Source organism: Planococcus citri, chromosome 4 (assembly GCF_950023065.1).
Source record: "Planococcus citri chromosome 4, ihPlaCitr1.1, whole genome shotgun sequence".
NCBI lineage: Eukaryota > Metazoa > Arthropoda > Insecta > Hemiptera > Pseudococcidae > Planococcus > Planococcus citri.
Genome location: NC_088680.1, coordinates 35396455 through 35422226, shown reverse-complemented (window position 1 = coordinate 35422226; position 25772 = coordinate 35396455). Strand labels below are relative to the sequence as shown.

At 35.3% G+C, this 25772-nt stretch overlaps 3 protein-coding genes across 5 annotated transcripts in view; all 3 read right to left on the bottom strand.

The window, feature by feature from the left end:
• Positions 1–564: 564 nt before the first annotated feature.
• On the bottom strand, positions 565–16261 carry LOC135845410 (uncharacterized). 2 transcript variants are annotated; one of them, XM_065363939.1, is made up of 2 exons: positions 15793–16261; positions 565–2601 (listed from the first exon to the last, which is right to left on the bottom strand). In XM_065363939.1, exon 2 carries the CDS (start codon positions 2552–2554, stop codon positions 683–685), a length of 1872 nt encoding a protein of 623 aa, XP_065220011.1. In that variant the 5' UTR covers positions 2555–2601; positions 15793–16261; the 3' UTR covers positions 565–682. The 2 variants fall into 2 exon arrangements, with proteins under 2 accessions (XP_065220011.1, XP_065220010.1); XM_065363938.1 differs by lacking the exon at positions 565–2601 and adding an exon at positions 10190–12326 and having other exon boundaries at positions 15793–16075.
• LOC135845411 (uncharacterized) lies at positions 5481–8905 on the bottom strand. Its single transcript, XM_065363940.1, has 2 exons — positions 8722–8905; positions 5481–7611 (listed from the first exon to the last, which is right to left on the bottom strand). Exon 2 carries the CDS (start codon positions 7563–7565, stop codon positions 5700–5702), a length of 1866 nt encoding a protein of 621 aa, XP_065220012.1. The 5' UTR covers positions 7566–7611; positions 8722–8905; the 3' UTR covers positions 5481–5699.
• Positions 16262–17489: 1228 nt separating the features above from the next.
• Positions 17490–25772, bottom strand: part of LOC135845402 (uncharacterized) — a 32188-nt gene continuing 23905 nt past the window's right edge. The window contains exon 2 of one of the 2 annotated variants that reach the window (XM_065363915.1): positions 17490–20434. In XM_065363915.1, coding sequence (XP_065219987.1) covers positions 18003–20387 — 2385 coding nt within the window. In that variant the 5' untranslated portion in view covers positions 20388–20434 and the 3' untranslated portion in view covers positions 17490–18002. Of the gene's footprint in view, positions 20435–22779; positions 25512–25772 lie in introns of those variants that run through there. The other variant, XM_065363916.1, reaches the window with a different exon arrangement.

The following is a 25772-nucleotide window of genomic DNA, read 5'->3' as shown; positions in this document are numbered from 1 at the left end:
CTAACAATAATTTCCAAAATATTACAATAGGTACATATTTCTAAAAATACACCTACATGGCCCGTACGAACCGAGCCAACTGAGGGCAAAAGCACTGGTAACACGAAAATTCACAATTCTCCAGAAGTGAAAAATATCATTTTTAATGTGAGAAGTCAATTTTTCTATCATCAAGACTCAACGTTTGGCTAAAGAAAACGAAATTATATGCCCGAGCGAAGCGAGGGCGAAAGCTTTTGAAATTTTGAATTTTTATGATTATTTAAAATGCTAATTTGGCAGTAGCATTAACATTGAATAATAATACGAAAAGTTTTTAAAATTTGAAGTTTGGACAATTTATAGCGACTTTTTGGTATTTTTGGCGAAAATCGCGACCTTTTAGCGACTTTAGCGCCCTATTTTCAAAATCGCGACTTTTCGCGACTTTTAACGCTATAGCGACCTGGTAGACACCCTGATTAAAATCATTATTGGATGAAAATGGCATTTTAACATGGCAGACTACTTATAGGTGAAGATCACCAGAACTTTACGAGTTATCTAGAAGATTTTTGTGGGTTTTCTCGGCTCCGTGAATAAAACAAAAAAGTAACATGTGATTGACCACATTTATATTTTGGCGGATTATCATCAACCTTAAAAAAAAAGAATCTAAAAAACACACAAATATTTCGATTTTTTACTCACTGCTCAAAAAACTACTACAAAAAGATTCATAAAGAGAATGTTGCTCCATCTCTACATTAACGGACACTTCGGCTTCGGTAGGTTGTAATGAACTTTTAAACCGCTTTGTAAGACTGCTGTTGCCCTCATAACACCAAGATGAAAAATGCACCCAATCTGCCATTTTGATGTTTATGGCAATATGGTGGTCGCGGGAGTATTTGATTAAATGTAGCTTTATTGTGTACAGATCTTCTTCGTTGGATATATATTTTTCAACGCACTGTATAAGTTCGTAAACGCATCCACTGCGCAGCATTTCTTCCATTTCTTCCAAACTACTCATTAACACATCCTTCTGAAAATTTTCAATTTCGTCAACTGCGAATATGTCGCGCAAAAAATATTCAAACTTAGTGTGAACGTCCTTGTTATCACAACAATCGCAAAGAAAATAAAACATGCCGTTTTTCGGAATTGACGTAATGATTTGCTTTTTCAAATTTCGGATTACATCCAGGTCTTCTGTACAAAAATTCAAGTAGTTTTGTATCTCCTGGACATGTCCACAACTCAATAGGCTTTCACAAACTGTTTTGATTGAATTATAATCGGTCATGACAGTGCGTTTGAAAGCAGCGATATTTTCATTATTATCAAAGATCATCTTCATTATCTCTTCGATTTTGTTTTTATGTTCCATTTGACCAATAACTAAATTAGTCCAATTAGCTTCCCATTGTTGACGCCTACGTTCAGAATCCCAAAGCAAAAATATCTCGAAAATTAGCTGATAATTTGCCGAATTCGATTCACAATCAATGATCCACTGTACCACATAATCGAAATCTTGTTGGTTGGCGATGAACTTTTTCTGTTTTTCGGACATGTAGAGCCACATTTCGCGTAATAGACTATCAACATAATCTTGATCTGCCTCCATGTCTGTCACGGAACGTAGAACTCGATTAAGAGAATGATCATCGATTAAATTCACCACACGTTTCCAGGTCAACATTGTATATTCGACGTAGTTGGGCTCTTTGGCGAAACAGAGCGTAATTGTGTCACCAAACTTGTGTATTATCGAATCGAGTTGTGAGCTAGTCAATTTTGGAAGAAGGTGCCAGATCAGCTCGACCGATGGACCGTCAGGGACATAATTAATAATTCGTTCAGCTTTCTCCACAAACTCTTCTTCATTAACTGACTGTTTCCAAAAATACTCCAGGACTGGCCAGTGGTTATAGTATTTTCTACAGATAGGTTTTATCAACTCGGCAAAGAAATTAATGTTCGTGCTCGTCAGATAACAATTACCCGTCATATGTCGTATTTTACAGCACCAGTACACCAAGAATGGATCAACATCCGTACAAAATGATCCGGTGGCGAGATGTATCTCGTCGGGCGACAATGACTGTTTCAAACGATTCACGTCATCGATGAAACAATACGTGCAAGCAATTTGAAACTTCTGCACATTTGTCAATTTATCGCTATCCAACAACTTTCTGGCCGTTTGTTCGAAGCTTATTGAGCCATCGTGAAGCCATACCAACTGGTCAAACAATGCAATCATATCATTCGACGGCATATTACGAAAGAACACTCGCTCCCAGTGGTATTTCCACCACTTAGCTATAGGTTTGTCCATACGATCAGACAATACATGCAGCATGTCAGTAATAGATTCAGGAAAAGTCACGCTGATTAGATCCGTTTCATAACATAAAATATTGATTTCTTTGTTTCCACGATGGATCTGCGTTATTTTATGATGCTTCAATGCAGCCAACAAAGAGACCGCAGCCATATCGACTAGCTTACCGGCATGAAGGTAGAAAATCAATGTATCATTGGATGGAGTCTGGTCGTCGTTCATTTTGATTTTATAATTTCAACGTTTGACCGCAAACAGAGTCTTGATATCTGAAAGTTGAATGATTTCATCAGCATGTACAGCAGTATAGGGTAAGTGTAACCCTAAGTAGGTATACTTAAAATACACCAGCATTATTTTCCAATGTTTTTTTCAAAAATTACTGAAGCTGTCAATCTAAAGCTAACACAGCAATCAGCAAAATACTATTTTTTGCATCAATTTCAACAATGTCCATATCAAATACGCATAACAGGATTTTTTATGTAACGAAGATTTGCCTGTTTCGACAATTATTTGTTCTGACCAACGAAGAGAGGTATCTCAACTAGCACAAGATATTTTTAAACCGGACAAAGCTAGATCAAAAGATCATGTAAAAATGAGAATATAAGTACCTAACCAGTCAAAATCTCAGGAGCCAAATCGCTAGGTATTTCCTATCTGATTATCTAAGGTGAATTTTTGAAAATTAAATTTGGGCAAAAAAAATAGGTATGTGAAAAAAATTGAAATTTTACTAAATTGACTAAGAAGGCTCTCGGTACTTCTCGACAATTTTGTCTACATTTCATCTCTCTGCCAATTTTGGAAAAAAGGGATTTTACGAACAATTTAGCCGAAAAATATGACCTTTTTACAATGCACAAAATACTTGAAGTTTTTTGAAAATTCTGACCTAAATGCAAGTTTTTGTCAATTTTGACAAAATAGGATTCTTTCTGGCAGTTTTGTCAAAAATTAGCTTTTTTTACAAATTAGGGAAACACTTAGAACTTTTCAACAATTTAGGCCAAAATGCGTCTTTTTGCCAAATGAGTATAACTGGTTTGAAACTGTATTGGGTCATTCCATGCCAAATCGGCGGATTTTTGCACGAGGGGTCTTCGATTTTTTTCAAAATCAGATCATGTGTAGAGGTCATCAAACGATGACGAATGACGCAAACCAGGCATTAACGAATTGACGAAAAATGCATATATTTCACTCTTAAAGTAAAATTGTAGCGCAAAAAATAGCATTTTTCGTCAATTTGTTGACAAATTGGGGGGAGGGGGATTTTTTTCACATATTCGTCTACACATTGGTAATATATTTCAAAAATGGAAAATTTTTCACTTTTTAGGTTTCTGATGGTACTTTTGCAACAATTGTAAAACTTGTAATTTTTTTTTCTCGAAAATGAAAAAAGATGCCAGTCCAATTTTTTGATATGTTATTCTACATGAAAAGGACTAAACCTGAAAATTTTTTCAGAATTTTTACTGGGGGACATCGTGGTTATATTTAAATTATAAGTTTTAAAATCGATTCTTTTTAGGTTTTTGAAAGTGGCAACACTGATTTTGACATCATTCGTCGATTACCCTCTCAAAGTACTACAATTTGAAAAAAAGTTCAAAATTCTATACCACGTACAACGGGAGCAATTTGCAACTGAAATTTTCCATTTTCGGCCATTTTGGAGAACTTTGAAGCGCCACAGCTCCGTCAAAAAAAATCGAAAAAATGTCCGGTTTGCGTCATTCGTCATCGTTTGATGACCTTTACACATGATCTGATTTTGAAAAAAATCGAAGACCCCTCGTGCAAAAATCCGCCGATTTGGCATGGAATGACCCATTATGAATGAAGACGCAGAATAAAACTACTCCCAATCGTCTCCACATCGAGTCGTCTTTTTACAATCATATAATTATTATAGGCAAATGTTCAATGTAAAGTATTCCAGTTGTTTTCTCCCTTATTCACTCGATTTCATAATCATAAAGGTGAAATTTAGAAAGCAAAACGCTGGGAGTATTATTTCACGCAGGATAATTTATACAAGTACCTAGGTATGAATGAATTTACTAAGGTTACTTAATATCATACTTAGTTTATTAATTTTCTCGATAAAAGTAAGCAGGGCATTATTTTTCACTTTATTTGAAATCACTCGCATCTTTCACTTTCAAGACAAACCTTAAAAATAAAGTGATTTTGAACAAACTTAGTCGATGCCTTCATTTTTAGTTGAAAATAACTCGGAAAAAATTCCACCTGCAGAGATGTCCCTAAAGGAAAGATATGGACCTTCGTCGAAGACGGGCATTTTTGAAAAAATGGCTCCGTTCTAAGCTGCTTGAAAAAATTTGATACTCGTACCTACGAGTATGCTTCAGGGTATTTTTTTTTTTCAAAACACGAATTTATGCAAAAATATAAGCCCCATTTGCACTTTTTTGACCGCTCGGCCATTTGTTTCCAAAACATGTTGGAAAGGAGCACGAGGAAAATTTTTCTGAAACATCTTCAGCTTAAATCTTAAAATAAAGGTCTTTATGGAATCTGGTCAAAATCCTAGCTTTTTTCGCGATTGAACTCTTATTATCCCGACACGTATTTTTTTATTTCTCAATTTGTAAACTTTTCATGGTTCCTTGTATTGTAATTTTAGAACAGCTAATTCATAATCATGTCATGTCTTCAGAAAATAATCGAGCAGTCGAAGAAGCATTAAGTTCAATAAGAATTTAAGCATTGTTCCACGAAAACAAGGCAACAGTATTCTAGCAACCTGAACGGAAATGAAATTAATAGATCCCTTACCAACTAACCAACCGGTTCTCCATCTCCACCCCAATCCTTACTCTCAAATTTGACGTCGATTTTTTTTCACAAAAAAATAGAGAACAATGAAGGAAAATGTTTTTTGAAAAATTTTAGATACGAAGGAATTTTAAATTGGAATTGAATTTCCAACGATATGAAGCATTTTTGTTGACCTCAGGTTTTTGATAACTGAACCATAGGTTTTAACTTACTATCATTTTCCCACTCACGATGCTTTTCAAATCGAACCACCAATTAATAAATGGGCTCAGAATTAGTGTTTTGTTTTTGTTTATTCGTATTAATAGGTAGGTACAATGATCGTACAAACACATGGATGAAAGTTACATTTTAATTTGGTAGGCTTTCTATCGGCGAAGATCACCGGAACTTTAGGAAGTTATGAGCTACATCGAGAATCCCTGTGGTTTTTTCAGTTCCATGAATAAAACAGAAAGTGACATGTTACATGCATATTATAGATCTTTGTATTTACATTTTGGCGGAAAAATCTAACAAAATACACAAATATTACGATTTTTTACTCGTCGCTTTAAAAATGTTTACAGAAAGATTCATAAAGAGAAAGCTCCTTCATTTCTACATCATCGGACACTTTGGCTTCGGTAGGTTGCAATGAACTTTTAAACCGCTTTGTAAGACTGTTGCTGCCGTCCAAACACCAAGATAAAAAATGCGCCCAATCTGCCATCTTGATGTTTGTGGTCAAATCATGGTGCTCGCGAGAGTATTTGAATAAATGTAGCTTCATCGTGCACAAATCTTCTTCGCTGGATAAATATTTTTCAATGCATCGTATAATTTGGTGAACGGATCCACTGCGCAGCATTTCTTCGATTTTTTCCAGACTACCCATTACAACATCGTTCTGAAAATTTTTCATTTCGTCGACTGTGAATATATCGCGCAGAAAACATTCAAACTTAGCGTGACGTTCCTTGTCATCACAACAATCGTAAAGTTCATAAAACAGATCGTCCTTCAGCATTGACGTAATGATTTGCTTTTTCAAAATTCGAATCACATCCTGGTCTTCTGTACAAAAATTCAAGTAGTCTTGAAACTCCTGGAAATGTCCCCAATTCAACAAAACTTCACAATATGCTATGATTGTATTGTAATCGGTCATGACAGTGCCTTTGAAAGCGGCGATATTTTCATTATTATCAAAGATTATCTTCATCATCTCATCTATTTTGTTTTTATGTTTCATTTGACCGATAACTAAATTAGCCCAATTAGCTGTCCAGTATTTATGCCTACGTTCAGAATCCCAAAGCATGAATACATCGAAAATTAGCTGATAATTTGGCGAATTATATTCACCTTCACCACGTTCAAACAACTTTTCCACATAATCGAATTCTTGTTGGTTGGCGATAAACTTTTTCTGTTGTTCCGACATGTAGAGCCACATTTCCCGGAGTAGGCTGTTGACATAATCTCGACTTTTCTCCATGTCAGTCACGGAACGTAGAATACAATTAAGATCATCATCATTGATTAAATTCACCACACGTTTCCAAGTTAACATTGTATATTCGATGTAGTCAGATTTTTTGGCGAAATATAGCATAATCTCGTAACCATTCTCCATTATCATCGAATCGAGTTGTGAGCTAGTCAATTTGGGAAGAAGGTGCCAGATCAGCTCAGGTGTGCCGCTACTGGCACTATAAATAATTTCTTTAGCTTTCTTCAGACGCTCTTCTTCATTACCTGACTGTTCCCAAAAATATTCTACGACTGGCCAATGGTTATAGTATTTTCTACAGATAGGTTTTATCAACTCGATAAAGAAATTAATGTTCGTGCTCGTCAGATAACGACCTGTCATATGTCGTATTTTACAGCACAAGTACTCCAAGAATGGATCAACATCCGTACAAAATGATTCGGTGGCGAGATGTATCTCATCGGGCGACAACTTCTCTTTCAAACGATTCACGTCATCGATGAAATAATACGTACAAGCAATTTGAAACTTCTGCACATTCGTCAATTTATTATCACTATCCAACAACTTTCTAGCCGTTTGCTCGAAACTAATTGAGCCATCGTGAAGCCATACCAAATGATCGAACAACGCAATCAAATCATCTGACGGCATATTACGAAAAAACACTCGTTTCCAGTGGTATTTCCACCACTTAACTCTAGACACGTTCATTCGATGACTCACTGCACGAATCTTCTTGATGATAGTTTCAGGTAAAGTTGCATGGATCAAGTCTGTTTCGACAGTATTTACTTTAATTTCTTTGTTTCCACAACGTATCAGCGTTGTTTTAAGATGCATCAGACTGGCCATTACAGACACCGAAGCCAAATCGACAAGTTTACCGGCATGAGTCCAGAACACCAATGTACCGTTGGATGGATCGTGATCGTCGCTCATTTTGATTGTATTTTCAAGGTTCGACCGCAAACAATTTCTCGAATACCTGAAAGTCGAATGATTTCATCAGTCTCTGTAACCCTCATATATAAGTGCATAGAGAATACTTATTTTTGAAAACTTATTTTACACTAATCGCCGGGGTCATGGGGCAAAAACTCTACTCCAATTTCAAGCCAACATGGGGAAAACGTACCTACGTTTCGAAATTCAAATCAATATCAATCAACAATGTTTCAATAAAATCATCATAACCTGATCACTCGAAAATTTCAAATTTTTTTGGCGTTTTCCCGGATTTTTCGAAATTGGCAGCAACGATGACGATAAATTTTAAGCTAGCACAACATTTATTCAACCAGACAAAGCTAGATCAAAACACCATGCAACAATTTATCACAAGTCAAAATCTCAGGTGCCATAGCGCAGTTCCCTATCTGGAGCGAACATTTGAAAATTGACATTTGTGCAAAAAAATAGGTCCTATTTGAAAAAATTGAAATCTTACCAAATTGACTAAGAAAGCTCTCAGTAAATCAGCACTTTTTGACAATTTCGTCGAAATTGTCTCTCTCTGTCAATTTTGAAAAAAAATGGGATTTTACGAATAATTTTGCCAAAAGTGGCTTTTTTACAATTTACAAAATAATTAGGACTTTTTGACAATTCTGGCAAAAATGGAATTTTCCGTCAATATATTGACAAAAACAGGATTTCTTCTGATAATTTTGTCAAAAGAGTGACTTTTTTACAATTTAGAAAAAACTTACAACTTTTTAAAGGCCAAAATGCATCTTCTACCAATCTTGAAAAAAAAAGTATTTTTGGCGTAATCTATCAAATTATTATATCGTGCTCAATTTATTTACGACAAGCAATGCAAAATGTGGACAAAGACGCAGAATAATATTTACAAATGAAATAATAAGACAATTCTGTTTCAATTTTTTTTCTTTCATATAAATAATGTTTTAGACTACATCGACAGAACGGTTCCGACTGATGAAGGAGGAGATCCAAAATGAAATGAAAATATTCACTGGTTTTGAAGGATTTTTATCAATCGAACCACTAATAACTAACAAGCAGGATACAATCTCTGCTTCAAATGAGCACCAAAGTATATATGATGAAAAATACTTAAAAATCGACTTACTTAATATGACGAAAAATATCGTCAGGACTTCAGAATATTGCAGACTCCAAAACCTCTCAAGACAAATGTTGCTCAGTAAATGTAATACATAGATATAAAAAATACAAATTGAGTTCGATGTTTGAAAAAATTTGAACACAAATCGTTGAATCTTTCTACACAGCACGTGCATGACTAGAATCAGTAACAGACTGTAGAAGTGTAGACTCGTAAAGAAAATAGGAGCAGGATTGGCAAAAAAAAAAAAAAAAAAAAAAAATGAACTGACTAGATGGAACAGTAAAATAAGGAGATAGAACAAAAGTACCTCCACTGGTCAGACTGGTCTCTTCAGATCGAGTCGAGTCGTCTGCTTACGAACGATCATCTGTACTTCCACCTATTTTCTTTTCTCCGATCACTCAACTTCATCAACGTGACTTTTAGAAAGCAGAACACTGGGACTTTGGAGTATTTCTTCACATTTCACGCAACATATTTGTACTTACATATGTTAGGAATTCTCATTTCAATGTACACAATGGTATACGAGTGCATGGATGAATTTACTACCTGTAATATCATAGTCTCTTAATTTTTTCAATAAAAGTAATCACTAAGCAGTGCATCTGCACTAATTGTCACTTGATTAGAAACCACTCGCATTTTAGCTTCTAAAACCGGTCTTAAAAAGATAAAATTTTAATTTTCGGCAATAAGTAAATGTACATAAAAATAAGTGATTTTGAACAACTTTAGCCGATACCTTCGTTTTAAGTTGAAAGAAATACAGAAAAAATTCTAGCTCCAGAGATGCCCTTGCAGCACAAATATGGGACATGGTTCTTCGAAGATGGACATTTTCTAATAGTGTCTCGGTTCTAAAAATATTATTCAAAATTCTGCGTCGACCTGGGCTTTTACCGCCAAAATCGAAAATCTCCTTTAGAGATCTGACGTGAACGGTTAAAAATTTGAAAATGACTCATTTTAGGGTAGGTAGGTAAATTTGTAATTTGGAATTACTTATGCTATAACATTCAAAAATATATTTTCGGAAACTGAGAGAATATTATAAATAACAATGATGTCAATTTCTTGGACTCTATTGCCAATTTAAAAAACTTGAAAAAAAATTGATATCTACAGTATGCCTTTGGGTACTTTTTTCGATTTTTGGAAATTGGCATTAATGACTAAAATAATTGACATTACCGTACTCCCAAAATATTTTCTCGGTTTTAGAAACCGATATCATTCGACGTGTTGACAAATGTAGTAATTAATGCAAAATACATGAGAAGAAAATATTTTCAAAACACGAATTTATGCAAAAATAAACCGAATGCGAATGTTTAACCAATCAGTCATTTTTTCCAAAGAAGGAGTTCCAACGAAAAAACCAAGATCATTTCGCATATGCCTCCCCTCTGAGAACACTGTCAGGAAATCGACATAAAAATGTCGTAGGTAATATTCAACAATCAAAGAACAACGAATATACAATTTTTATTTAGCGTGAACATGAAAATCACGATGAAAAATATTTGTAAATGAGTTCAATGAACTCATACATAAGCGTATTAAGGCTGTAACGATCATTAATGTACTAAACGAAAACTAAACAAATCAAAAATATATGCGGAAATTATCAAAACAATGTAACCAAAAATGCACAAATATTTCGATTTTTTACTCGTTGATTTAAATTTTTTTACAGAAATAATCATAAAGAGAAGGCTCCTCCATTTCTACATCATCGAACACTTCGGCTTCGTCAGGTTGTAATAAAGTTTTAAGCCGCTTTGTAAAACTGCTGTTGCCCTCATAAAGCCAAGACGAGAAATCCATCCAATCAGCCAGTTCGATATTCATGGCAATTTCGTGGTGCTCGCGAGAATATTTAATTAAGTGCAGCTTTATCGTGCACAGATCTTTTTCGGTGGATAAATATTTTTCAACGCACTGCATAAGTAAGTGGACGGAACCATCGCGTAGCATTTCTTCCATTCTTTCCAAACTAGCCAATAGCACATTCTTCGGAAAATCTTTAATTTCATCGGCGGTGAATATGTCGCGCAGGAAGTTTTCAAACTCAGCGTGAAGGCTCTCGTCTTCACAACAATCGCAAAGAACATGAAACATGGTGTCCTTCGGCATTGACTCAATAATTTGCTTTTTCAAATTTCGAATTACATCCTGATCTATTGTACAAAAATTCCAGTAGTGTTGCAATTCCTCGAAATCTCCCCAACTCAACAGGTTTTCACAAACTGTTCCGATAGCATTATAATCGATCATGACGGTGCGTTTAAAAATAGCGATATTTTCATCACTCCCTAGAAATATCCTCATTATTTCTTCGACTTTGTTTACATAGTTCATTTGACCGATAACTAAATTAGTCCAATTAGCTTTCCAGTATTGACGCCTACGTTCGAAATCCCAAAGCGAATATATATCGACAATCAGCTGATAATTTGGCGAATTATATTCATATTCATCAATCCACTTTGCCACATAATTGAATTCTTGTTGATTGGCGATATACTTTTTCTGTTGTTTCGACATATACAGCCACATTTCACGGAGTAGACCATCAACATAATCTCGATTTTTCTCCATGTCAGTCACCAAACGTAGAAGACAATTAAGATCATAATCATCGATTAAATTCACCACACGTTTCCAGGCCAACATTGCATACTCGTATTCGACATAGTTATACTCGTTGGCCAAATGTAACGTAATCTCACAACCAGCCTCCCTGATCACCGAATCGAGTTGTGAGCTAGTCAATTTGGGAAGAAGATGCCACATCAGCTCGGCTGTGCTCCTACTGCTAATATAAATAATCCGTTCAGCTGTCCTCAGACGCTCTTCTTCATTGCACACCTGATTCCAAAAATATTCTACAACTGGCCAATGGTGATAATATTTTCTACAGTCAGGTTGTATCAATTCGCTCAAAAAATTAATATTCGTGTTCGTCAGAAAACTAAAACCTGTCATAAGTCGTATTTTACAGCACCAGTACTCCAAGAATGGATCAACATCCGTACAAAATGATCCGGTGGCGAGACGTATCTCGTCGGGTGACATTGTTTTTTTCAAAAGATTCACGTCATCGATGAAACAATACGTGCAAGCAATTTGAAACTTCTGCACATTTGTCAATATACCGCAATCTATCAATTTTCTGGCCGTTTGTTCGAAACTAATTGAGCTATCGACGCCATCGTGAAGCCATACCAACTGATCAAACAATGTAATCATATCATTTGACGGCATACTACGAAAAAACACTTGTTCCCAGTGGTATTTCCACCACTTTGCTATACATTTGTCCATACGATCAGGAAATTTACGCAATTTATTAGTAATAGGTTTAGGCAACTCCCCGCCGATTAGATCAATTTCCGAAGTATTAATGTTAATTTCATTGTTGCCACGATGCAACTGCGTTATTTTATGATGTTTCAAAGCACCCAGCAAAGATACCGCAGCCAAATCGACTAGTTTACCGGGCTGAAGGTAGAATACCAATGTACCATTGGACGGAGACTGGTCGTCGCTCATTTTGATTTTATGATTTTAATGTTTGACCTCAACCAGATTCTTGAAATCTGAAAGTTGAATGGTTTCATCAGTATGTACAGCAATATAGCGTAAATAGGTAGATATACTCGAAATACACCACAATCGTTTTCTAATGCATTTTTCAAAAAGTACTGAAGCTGCCACTCAAAAGCTAACACAGCAAAATCCTATTTTTCGGATCAATTTAAACAATATTTTTGATAAAGCGAAGATTCGCTTGTTTTCTGACTATTTTTCCGACCAACACGGGTGGTACCCCTATACATACTAATACATAATACCTAATGGGAAAATAATCCACTCAAAACCTCATGCGCCAAAGCTCAGCTTTCTATCTGAGGTGAATTTCTGAAAATCAAATTTAGCCAGAAAAATAGGTACCTATGTCCTATGTGAAAAAAATCAAAACTTCACCAAATTGACATAGAAATCTGGGTATGTAGATGTACTTCATTTTCAAATGGTTTCAGGCGGTCTGGAGCCTCTAAAAAATTTATAAACATTAAAATTCCAATAAAACTACCAAATAAGTTTGAAAAAGTTGAAACCATTTTGGGTATACCCTGATTTTAACTCGCAGAGTCGACTGGAAGTGATTCAAAGCCGTTCTGAAGCTTCCAGTCATACAATGGAAATTCCAGATTTTCAAAAAGACCCATTTAGTTTGTCCAAATTAACTTATGCAAGTATGAATGAGATTTACGAATGTTTGTATGAGTAACCCACCTCACTGATGACACATTTCATTGGTCCAAAATCAGCACAAGCACGTAAATCCCCTTGTCCATGGATTTCACAAGTAATTAGTTAATAATTTTCCCCGTTTTCCAGACCCTTCTAACATCAATTATACTCAGACAGCAGAAGGTGGAGGTGGGGGGCGCGCACTATGGGCCAAGAGACCCCCTAAAACAGGCGTAATTCAAAATTGTATCCTAGTATAGATATATAAATAAGAAAAAGTCATTGAATTTTAGGTTTTTGAGGTCGTAGAATCCGAATTTGGTAATATTTTTTTCGTTAAGTGGGGGGCTGAGGCGTTGGAGGGGGAGAAGAAAAATTTGAGCATATCAACGTGGGATACATCGATATGTACGTTTTCGAGGTCGTAGAATCAGAATTTGGTAATATTTTTTCGTGGGGTGGAAGGGTAAGGCGTTAGAGGGGGAGAAATGAAAATTACTTTTTCCAAAATTAATTTTTCAAAGTGACCGTTTTTTACATAATATTGATTTACGTGTTTTTATAAAAGTTATTGAATACCGTCGAATTCCGCGTATTTTTGACTACTTTTATAAAAACACGAAAATCAACATTAATATGTAAAAGACGGGCATTCTGAAAAATTAATTTTGGAAAAAGTAATTTTCATTTCTCCCCCTCTAACGCCTCACCCCTCCTCCCACGAAAAAAATATTATCAAATTCGGATTCTACGATCTCAAAAACATACATATCGATGTATCGCACGTTGATATGCTCAAATTTTTCATTTCTCCCCCTCTCTTTAACGTCTCACCCCCCACCCAATGAGAAAAATTTTACCAAATTCGGATTTTACGACCTCAAAAACATAAAAGTCAATGACTTTTTCTTATATATATCTATACTCATTACTGGGATAAAATTTTGAATTACGCCCGTTTTAGGGGGTCTCCTGGCCCATAGTGGTGGGGCGGGTGTATGACTGTATGTATACTACTTGATGGAGAGGGGGCTTCAAATTAATTTGAGCCAGCATTTTCTATTAGTCAAAATGTTTGCACATTAAGTAAAAGAGTAAGCTGAAAAAAATAGCAAAACCGGTATTGTTGGCAAAAAAAACACAATTTTTTATTGGCTGATAAGGCAGAAAAAAGGGCTTTTTGACAATTTTGCCATTTACGAGTCACTAAAGATTTTGCTGACGAAATAGAATTATGTATTTGACAATTTTTACAAAAAGTACGAATTTAAAAAAATAATTTTTCGTGTCTTAAAAAAATACATTTTAGATAATTCTGGTAAAAAACAGTAGGTAGTTAGGTACTAGTAACAGGATCTCTTATGGCTTATGGCAGCCTAGGCAGAAAACAGCACTTTCTGAGGACTGTGAAGCACCTCGGCTTCTCGTATTTACGATTTGGAGACAAAACTAAAAGAGATCGTTTTTTTTTTTTCACGTGTGACGAAAATGAGGGTAGTTAGAAACATTTTCAAGGAGGGTTCACAGGAATGGGAAAGGGAGAAAGACAATCACTTATTCACCATTATTATTCAATTGTGATCTGTCACGAGAAAACCAACTTAGTGTCCAAAAAATCGATATTTTTTATGGTGGATATTGGTAGTACTCAGCCCAGGGTGCTGAATCTGCCTGCGGTGCTAAAAACGTTCGCGAACGATTCTTTTGACCCTAAATTTAAGGTCAAAAAAATTGAGCAACTACAAAAAAAATGAAAAAAAATTTTTCTTTCATTTTCTCGAAATGTATGTCCCGGGGAGTCAACATGCAAATTTTTGTGGATATCGGCTCATATTTGTAGGATTTAGGCCGTTTTTTTGAAATTTGAATGAGGTTCACTCTGGAAAAATCAACTCTTTTCACCTTGAACAAATTTGTTAAGAAACGTGAAGAATTTAATAATAATAACTTATTCTTCATTAATAATTCATACTCGGGTAGTTTTTGCAACATTTTTGGCAAAAAATTCAAAAAAATCGAAAAAATCGATTATGGGAAATTTCGATTATTGGACTTGGCAACCTTGAATGTGATGATTCTGAAAAAAAAATATCGGGTTATGTTGGTACTCATGGGGGCCAAAAGTGGTGCAAGTTTCACGGACCTACAAATTTTAGATCGCCTGATACATAGACTCAAAACTTCAAATGCCCTTCCTGTAAAATTTACGTTTTGGACACTACATAAGTTGGTTTTCTCGTGACAGATCACAATTATTCTAACATTTTGTCAAAAAACAAAAAGGTGGCCTTTTCACTTGCCAGAACGCATATTTTTATCAATCATGACAAAAACAGGTTTTTTGTACAATTTTCAAAAAAGTGACTTTTTTATTTTTGCAATAAAAGAAAACTGAGTACGTTTAGATAATTTTGTTGACAATATACGAGTAGGATAAAGCAAGACTTTTTTGACAATTAAGGTAAAAATCAGAATTTCTTGGATATTTTGGCAAAAAAGTAGGACCACGATAAAAAAATCAAGATAGAAGTAGGCTAGAAAAAACAGGATCAGCAGAACTGTCAAACACTCTGTGTCATCAATCAATCAACGGAAAGCTCCAGGGGGGGGGGAGAGGTACATTTACATTTATGGCGTTACATGCATTGTAGTACGGCCGCCATTTCTGTCTGAATGAATGAATGGCAGTTCAATAATTCAATCTCAAAATACCGTATCATCTCCACTGATAGCAATAAGTCCATATTTTATTTCACAACACTCTAGCCGATAGAAATATGTACCTAGAAATACCAATAGAACAATTACCTTCACTTTTAATTTTTAACGAACATTCTGTGAAATGGACACTAATTGTTCTTATCAACTCGGTTCTACAGGATTGCAAATCATACGCAGTCGCAATAATCCGTATATTAAATCACAACACGCAAACTTTTTGAAATCAAGAAACGAACCATTACTTCAAAATAAACAATCTTAGTACTTCAGACATGAACATTTTCTACACAAAATTTCGAATTCGAATAAATTTTTATCAAAATCCAAACAGTAAACACATGAAACACAATCACAAAAATGTGTACTTCAGGTCAACATCAACAATGAACAAACAATAATAGACAAAAAGAAACAGAAATCAGCAGAACGTTCACGATGCGTTCACGCGAGTGGTAACACTGTCAAAAGTGTAATTACTTAACGTCACTTAGACTTAACGAACGCACATACATACAACAATACGAGATATAATTTTTAAATTTTATTCATTTTCTCTCAGTCTCAGAGTGTAGTGCTTCTAACTCCTATAAAATATGAATTTTGATCCTAATTCTCATGAAGAGGGGTTTCGCATTCGCATGAATGCTTGCGTATGTACCTACACCTACCTACTACCTAGTAGTAGTGCCTACATAATTATGCGAGCTGTATTTCATAATTTTTATCTACCTATATGATGATTTCATATGTATTTGAAATCGTTGATCTCGTTTCTTGCCCGAAATTTACAGCTCGAGTGAATGATTAAATTTCGCTTCTGCATATGTATTTAAAAGTCGATTCAAGTTCAAGATTTATTTTAGAGGACCCACATTATGTCTCCTCGACCGGTTCTTTCAGTCTTTTAAATAAAACAGCAAATTACATTTTTCGTTTTTCTTTTTCAAATTAAAATTAATTGTTGAAGGAATATACGGATTGAATTAAATATTCGGTTCCTAAATTGAAGAAAACTGTCCCGAGCACATCTGATACGAGTTCGTAGGACTAGCTACAATTTTATTTGGATTCTTCAGGGGAAAAAACAATTTCCATCAAACGATTGGGAAAACAGAAAATGCGATGAAAATTCAATCATCTGCTTTCTACCTCAATTAGATCAGATTTCAAATGTACATAACATTTATAAGTTGCATTGAATTCTTTTCAATATTTCATAGCCATAAAAATTCAAGAATGAAAAAAGCATACCTAGTGAAAAATCGATCCTGATGAATTTGTCACTTAAGAATTTATTTTTTTGTCTATTTTTTCTTTTCTATTCTTTTCTTTTTCAAAAATGTACACTTCAAAGAAGTAAAATTTGTCCTTAAGTTCTGGAAATGAATTAAAATCAGGGGAACGGACTTTTCTGGAGGGATAGGGATACGGCAATTTTTATCCTATTGGAAGGCGCAAAAAATATAAAATTCGCCATGTCTAAGAATTTCTACCGGCTTGAAAAATCTCAAAATCGTTGCAGTAAGTAAGTACAATAATATTCGACATTCGACATTCAGCTGTTGAGAAAAAAAAGGAGAGAGAATTGAGAGTAAGTATGGGCAATGCAGCTGTCAGAGGAAAATGCAATTCCTCAGAAAAAAATTGACCAATTCTAAGTAGGTAAACATAGGTATAACAATAATTCATTTCCGAACATCTCTGGGTAGGTACTCGATGAAAATATAAAATACAGAAACAGCAAAGCTATAATTAAAAACTCAATTCTGAACAACACAACCAAATATTTTACAAAAATATATTCATATTCAATTATCACTTCGTTTTGAAAACAAACATCTACATTTTAATGGAATAATTATGAGCAAAATAACAACGTAAAATAAGTAGGAATCTTCCAAAGAAAACAAATTTCAAACTCGTAAACCATTTCAAAAATGTGATTAGCAAATTAAAAAATAACCACCGGCAATTCTGTTTTCAGGTAGGCATTTATTAAAAAGAAAATAATCTATCAAAAAAATATAATAGAGCATCTCAAAAAGATTAAGTAAATTGATCGAAAAACGGAAACAAAATTTTCAACAAATACTTTTAACTAGCAGAATGTATTTTTTTTCTTCTTCAATAAAGATGAAAATCTACACCTCATTTTCTTCCGAGATTTCGAGATCACGCAATAGACTTTTGAATCCAAAAAATGAACCCGAGGACTGATTCATCAAACAGGACCATTCTAATCGACACCTCATGATCTCAAGAGTAATGAATAGTATAAAAAAATTTATAAAATTAAATTAAACCGGTACTTCAAAAGCATCGATCTGTGCTAAATTTCGATTAAAAACCCAATGAAGTACGACCAACATAAGGCCATCGTTTTTGAAATCGGACACCTTGCGTACAACATTTCGTTTCTTGAATCTGGTCGCCTTGAACTCGTCAGCTTTGGATTTATCGTTGAAATACCACAATAAGAAATTACCCAATTTCTGAAAATCATCGATAACATCATCGACAAAACCATATTTGTCTAGAATGATCTCGCTCCAATCTTTTTCCAAATCATCGTCTGCAGCTTGGCGAGCAACATCGGTATCAGCATCAGTTGCCCTGTCTTTATTCGAATCGTCTGCGGATTGTTCCTCCTTCGAATCATCTGCGGACTGTTTCTTCTTCGAATCACCCGAGGATCGTTTTTTCCCAAGTTTATCGATCACATCGATGCAATCAAGTCGTGAAAACACAACATCACTCAAACAGGAATCTATCTTTTTCACACATTTCAGGAACACAGCACGAAAAATATCCTTAACAGGTAACGACTGTTTGAACATCGCGAGCTGTTTTTGATCATCGTTCAAACACCATAATAAAAATTCGTTCCAATTTCGCTGGTTGAACGAAGAAAATCCACCTTTGCTCAAAACACTGCGACAACGTTCGAGCAAATTCTCCTTGACAATTTGCACTTGGGTTTCGCTAGTTAAAAATAAACAAACCAGCTTCTTGATTTGATTCAGAGCACCGTACGGTATCCAATGTAGCAGACATTCGAAGCTACTCACATCGGTGATCATTTGATATTTCAATTTTTGTCGACTTTCGGGTGTCTGGTACAAATCGGAGATGAAATCGTCGAAAGCTCGCATTTTATCCGCATCGTGACAGCAAGATAGGAGAAATTTTATCATCGTTTTATTATCTCGTACGATATTTCTCTTCAACTCGGCTAAGACGGTTCGATCAGACGTACAGAAGGTGAAATAATCGTTCAACATGTCGAAACATCCTTGATAGGCTAACGCGTTGCAGTAAAAGGAGATTTTCGATTGGGAGATCATTTGAGTTTGCTTGAACTTGGCGATTTCTTTATCGTTCTTGAAGCATAATTTCATCGCTTCATCTACGTCAGTCAGTTTCGCTCCTTTGATCACGTGATCCCAATTCTTACGCCAAAATGGTCCATTTTCGAGATAACTTCTACGTGAGAGTAAATCGAGCATAAGGCGTAAATCACGAGACGTTGTACCGATAGTAAACATGTTATCCATATCGGTCAACATTTCGAGTATCGTATCTTTGGCGCTGTTTTCGACGATCAAATGGTTCTTCAAACGATCCGGACTATCGAGCCAAATTTCGTACAGAAGAGAAGACACATTCACGTTCGCCAAGTTATCGAGGTTGAGGAAATAAGACGATTTAAAGGTTTCGGTGGCCGATACCGCTTGAATCGCGTTTAGGTCCAAATCCGAGGTTAGAATATTCTCGAATATCTTCACGTAAATACTCCCAGGTACGAAATCCTTCAAGTAATGCCAAGTCTGCAACGCGAATTTCACACTATCCGGTGTACGAGCCAAGATGCTGAATAAATGCTTACCACAACGTTTCAGCACCGTCATCAATTGGCTGTTATTCAACATGGGCAGTAAAAATCTCACGTAGGGATGCAAACTTCTACTGTATTTTATCTCCATCAGGTCTACGATTTGCTCGATTTTATGCGCCTTGTTGGATAAACGCGTCCAGCAATATAACCAGGCAGACCAAGTTTTCGGATTTAGTTTCTTGAACAGCTCGATCTCCATGGAACCTCCAGTCTGCAGTTGCGAGTTAGCCATACGACAATCCCAATACCGTAAGAATTTATTACTTATGTAGAAAACGGTCTTGAGTTCGTGGTAGATTTTCGGTAACTTGGGATACAGCTCTTGAATATCTTCTTCGAAACAATACATACAAGCTAACTTGTATTTACACATAATGCTCAGCTCAGGACGCTGACACTCGATGAACGCTTTGGCTGTTCGTTCGTAATGAATGGAGCCATCAGACTGCCAAGAAATCAGATCGAAGTATTTCTTTAAAACGTTGTATTCGTATTCGTGAGCGAGAAAAGCTCGCGGAAAGTGCAAAGGCAGCCAGTCGGTTAAACTTTGTCGAACTGGCTGGACGTATTTGTCGATGATTTCTTTGTATTTAGTTTTTACGCCAGGTATACAGGTCGTCACAGATGGCAGGGCTTTCTTCAAAGGACGAACGACAGCTTCATCTGATACGATTTGCGTTCGCCAAAGCTCAGCGGATACGATGACGGCGCTGAGTTGTTGCAAAGTGGCTGGATCCTCGTATAAGACCAAACTTTTGGCGACGCTGGGGTTGTTCACTTTGGGCATTTTCAGCTTTACTGCAGAATCCGAGGTTTTAACGATGATGGCCAATTCTGTAATCGAAATAAGGGAATAAGATGATTAGTATCGTTGTTGATGACGGACGACCAGCGTGATTCTTGAGAAGTTAATCACAGAAACATCTATACACCGACACCGGAAATATTACGGTTAATTGAAAATACATATGTACACGACGCGACGGATAAATTAAAAATGAACACAATACACGAATAGACTACACAGTTTTCACGAATACCAAAGCATACGAGGAAAACTTTCCGAACTCATTAAATTGAGAGACTGTCACTCAATCGAAGAAAAAAAAACACTTCCTGCCTGAGGAGAAAAAGAAGTTAGCCCTGTTCAAGAATCAGGGTGTCCAAGTCTAGGAAGCTAAATTCGTGGTTTTTCGTACTCCCAAAATGAAATTTCGTACCACGTCAATGCCGTCAGATCTACCCATAGTTGTTATCTCCCCCCCCCCTCCCCTCACACAAAAAACCGAGTCCCCAGATTGTCCAACATTGAAATTGAAAGAGCCAGAAACAGTAGTATACCAGGGTTGTACAAGTTTAAAACAAACCGGCGTTAATCAAAAAAAGACATTTAAAACAGTTTTTTTTTGTTTTTCGTTGAAAAAAAATGGTTGAATTAACTGTATTTATAAAAACGAATTTTGTGTTTTGATTTCAATTTTTCAACATTTCTTTAGCCTTATAGCTATTTTATGACGTCACATCTTGAAAATTAATGACTGGTGAACCCAAAACAAATAAATTTGTGTTTAAAGCACATTTTAAACACATAGTTTTATACAAGAGAAAAAAACTGTTTCAAAACAAAATAAAAAACACGTTTTTGTACAACCCAGTACTTAACAGGGGTTGGCAAGTAAGTAGGTAAGTCATAGTATCTAACGGATTTTTTTTTGTTGAAAAAATCACTACTTACTTTTTTACCATTTTTTTCATTACTATTTTTCAACCAAATTTTCAAGAAGCTATCCACTCGACCCCTCTTCTCCCCACACACAAAAAAATTAACAAAATCAAATTTTTCACAGGAAAATTTTCAAAAAAAAAAAAAAGAAATTGGAAGAAAATTTGTATACAAAGCATATTTTTTTAAATTTCAATCAAAATTATTTTTAAAAAACTGTACAAATGGGGGGGGGGGGGGGCGAGGCAAAATTTTACAATAGAATTTCTCGCTATTCTGATGTCTTCAAACATCCCGAGATTTTTTTCAAGCAACCGAATGTAGAAATGAAAATATTGTTTCTATCAGTTCAATTTTTGATTTCATTTTCACCTTCAAGGTATATTGCTAATGTAATAAAATTGGGCGAATAAAAAACTTTTTTCAACAACAAATTTTTAAAAAATATTCCAAAATTTGAATGAAAGTTTGAACAACATTATTCTGGGGAATAAAATTATACCACTTTTTCGAAATGAAACGGTGAATTTTAATAAGTAAGAGATAAAATAACAATTTTGTCATTTGAAAAATATAATTTTACATAATATTTTTCCTCAAGTCTGAAATTCATTAATTGCAGAAAAAAGAAACAAACTGGCCCTGGCAAAGCGAAGACAAAAGCTCTCGAAAATCAGTATTTCGAGAGGTATAAAAAACGATGTTTTTTTGTTTGATGATTAAATCAAAATTTCAAAATTCAATCAAATTATGTTTTTTTTTTTTTTAAATTCAAAATTGAAAAAAAAAAACAAAAGAGCCCGAGCGAAACGAAGCCAAACGCTTTCAAAAATTTCTGTTTTAAAAAGTAAAAAAAGTGTCTTCGTGCAGAGAGGAGTTAATTTTTCTGATTCAAACTTTGAACATTTCTTGAATTAATGTGTAATTCATGCTTTAAAAAAGTCGATGATCGAGAAAAAAGAACGTATTTGAACTTTTTAATTTTTTCACTACTTTTTTAGGTTAGGAACAAAAATGAATACTTAGTAGGAAAAAAATGTTCACTACCTTTTTAACAAAATTCACTACTCTTTCACTACTTTTACTACTCATTTGTAAAATCACTATAATATGTACTTTCACTACCTGTTAGATACCTACCTTGTATAAGTAGGAATTCGCATGAAAAATCTATTATATGTATTCCATTTTACGTGCTTGACAACGACAAGAAATCGTCAATACGTGCAAGTACAGCTGTACATGTACCTAACCAACCAACTAATCAGCTGATTGACTGTTTATCTTTACTTCAAGAACCGTCGTTTATGAAACTGGAGTTTTTAAACCGAACATGTAAGAATATTGATGAAGTTACACAATTGGTAGAGATGGTAGAACAGGTAGATGCTAAAATTTACTCATTGAATTACGTATCCACAATTTCCTCCGTGTCCGAAATTTTATGCAGAGAAAACAATAATTGCAAATAATTTTATTGAAATTACGGAAATATTTTAGGCAACTCATCAATGTAGCTATATATCAGATAGGCACATACAAAATATGAACTCATGGTTATCCTAAATCTGTCTTTCAAGGTGCAAAATATCATAAATTGAATACCTACTAAAATTTTAAATAAATTCAAGAAAACAAGTACCTACGAAATTTGTTTGCCATTTATTTTGTACATCAAATGATTATTTAATACAAAAACACACAAAGGTAAATTAATTTCAGCATAACCAGAACGGAATTAAAAGCCTCATGCGTGAAACAATTGAAACATACAATAGGTATCAAAACTTTCAACGCATCGATACCATAAAAAATTTCAGGAAAAAAAAACAAAGTGTTCATAATTTCGACAAAAAATAGATCCGCTCTTCTTGCAAGAAACGAAAGAACTGAAACGAAATTGTGAATAAGACATGATACGTTTAAAAATTCAAAACCAATAACCAAAAAATAAAATTATGAATAAGTAAGCAACGAGTAGGTATGTACAATAAGTTGGTATTATTTGAAGGTGGTTCTCTGCTTTTGCAAATTTGCACGATACGAAGAATATCAGGATCGTTGCTTTCGTTTTCTCACATTCAAACGACATGAAGACGCTTCAGAAATCTACTCTTGGGATCTATGCTCTCGTATACGTGAACAAGAGCACATCATCTAGTGATGTTCATATCTTAGAAACTTCTTGAAACTTTCTATTAGTGCTTTATCGTCATTTAAAAGCCAGCATAGAAGATGATCGATGAACGTCTGGTCATCTATCTCGAATATCGATTTCATTTGCTCTACACTAAAATACAACAACAATTTATCAAACTTGAAGTACAGCATTGCTTTCTTCGTGGGGAAAACCCACTCGAGGAACCCGGTCAAACTGAAAAAAAAAGGCTCCGAACGAGAGTAACTGATCGAAACGCGTTCATCAGCTAAAGGGACGTTTCTATCCAGCCATTGTTTCAATTCCAGAGCACATTTTTCAAACATCGTGTAGAAAATCTGACTCGTAGGTAAAGATCGTTTGAAGTTATCCAAAGCATCATCATCGTCGTCCAGACACCACTTGATGAAATCGCTGCGAGAGCTCGACCATGAAAAATCGTTCGACACCAAAAGCTCATAATTCAGCACCAATAACATGCTTTTAGCCGAGGCCATATCAGCATCGGAAGAAAGAATATTGCAGACAAAATGTTTGACCCCAAAAATCAAATACCAATCATTCTGGATAACCGATCTAAAATAAATCGACGATTCATCGCTCAAGATTAGATTTCTTTCAAACTCGTTGCGCTCATTTGTATCAGGAAATGTCTCTCTGAGAAACGTTAATAAAGAATCCATGTCCGTATAACGCCGGACTTTGATATACTCATCCAGTAGATATTGCGATTTCAATACATTTTTTCTCAGATTGAAAATAATCTCAGGATCGTTGGAAGAGAACTGAAAAAATTCGCTCATTTTATCGAAATGGCCGTACAATATCATGCTTTCACAGTACTTTTTGATCAAGGGATAATTACTCAAATGAGTTCTCTTGAATGATGCTACTTCATCCTCACTGCCAAGGCACAATTTCATGATCTGTTGCAAATAGCTGAGAGACACATCAACGATAATATCTTTCCACTTTTTTAGCCAAATTATTTCTCTAGTTTCGACGTCAGCCATTAACAACAAGTGAAGGAACAATCTCTCGTCTTTCGTTGAAGAGTTCAATAGATCTTTAAAATTATTCGCCAGTACATGATTTTTCAACATCTCCGGCGCTCTCATCCATATGTCGTAGGCCATCCCTTCACTGCGCAAGCAATTCAAAAATTCGAGGAAGATTGGATTTAAAGCATCTGGGGTAATTATATTCTTCACATGATCCCACAATGAAACTGCCAAAATCTTCGACTCAACCATGCTCAATGTGGAGAAAACATAGCTGGCATTTGATATCAACACGCGCTCCAGTTGACTTTCGCTTAATTTAAGCAACATGCATTTAATAAAATAGTCATTATGTATATGTGTAACACTCCAGACTTGTTCGTCGTCTGTCAAAAATCCCCATAGATACTCGAACGCCGATAAATTACGGGTGCGCATCAGCAAAGAAGCCTCGACACAGCTACACTCTGGATCCACCTCAAACGTGAACTGCTGGCCACTCATGCGATAATTCCAGTATTTAATCAGCAGATGATCGGCATCTGTCTCCATCGGCCATAATTTTTTGACGTCGTCGACCAAACAGTAGATACACGCTAATCGATACTTCTCCATTTGACTCAACTTATCGCACTCCATTAAATTTACAGCCGTTTTTTCTTCGTTGATTTGTCCATGAGCCTCCCATGATATGAAACTCACAAAATCGATCGCGAAATTCTTGTCTTTGCGATGCGAAAAAATCGTTTCATGAATATAGTCCCATTCCATGAGTGCTCTCTTTACCACTGGGATCCATTTTTGGATCATTTCTCGGATAACTGTAGGCAACGCCTCAATTTCGGATGGCATACCGCTACAATTGGATTTTTCCATCTGACAATAACATGAAATTGATACGACCTTGCAAGCCAACTCTTGCAACGTGCCCTCAAAGCTCGAGTAGAAAACCAATTTGTTTTCATTTTGATGGACCGGGTTGTTGTTGGTTGCCATCGTTTGCAGACAAGGACGTCACCACGGTTAAATCTGAAATCGAAACGATCCCAATCAATTTCGTACTGGTTAATCATTATTTTTGTTAATGTTAATCAAACCTACACCAAACCTTCAATAAGGCATTATTTTACAAAGATATACCTATCCTCATTAAATGTTCACACTTATGATTTTTTCAATTTCTTTATATTCGTATAAGGGACGAGACATTCAATAATAACGAATTGTAAAACAATACGGTGAACGGTCCGAATGCGGATAACCATGTGTTGTAAAATAAGTTGAAAGCCC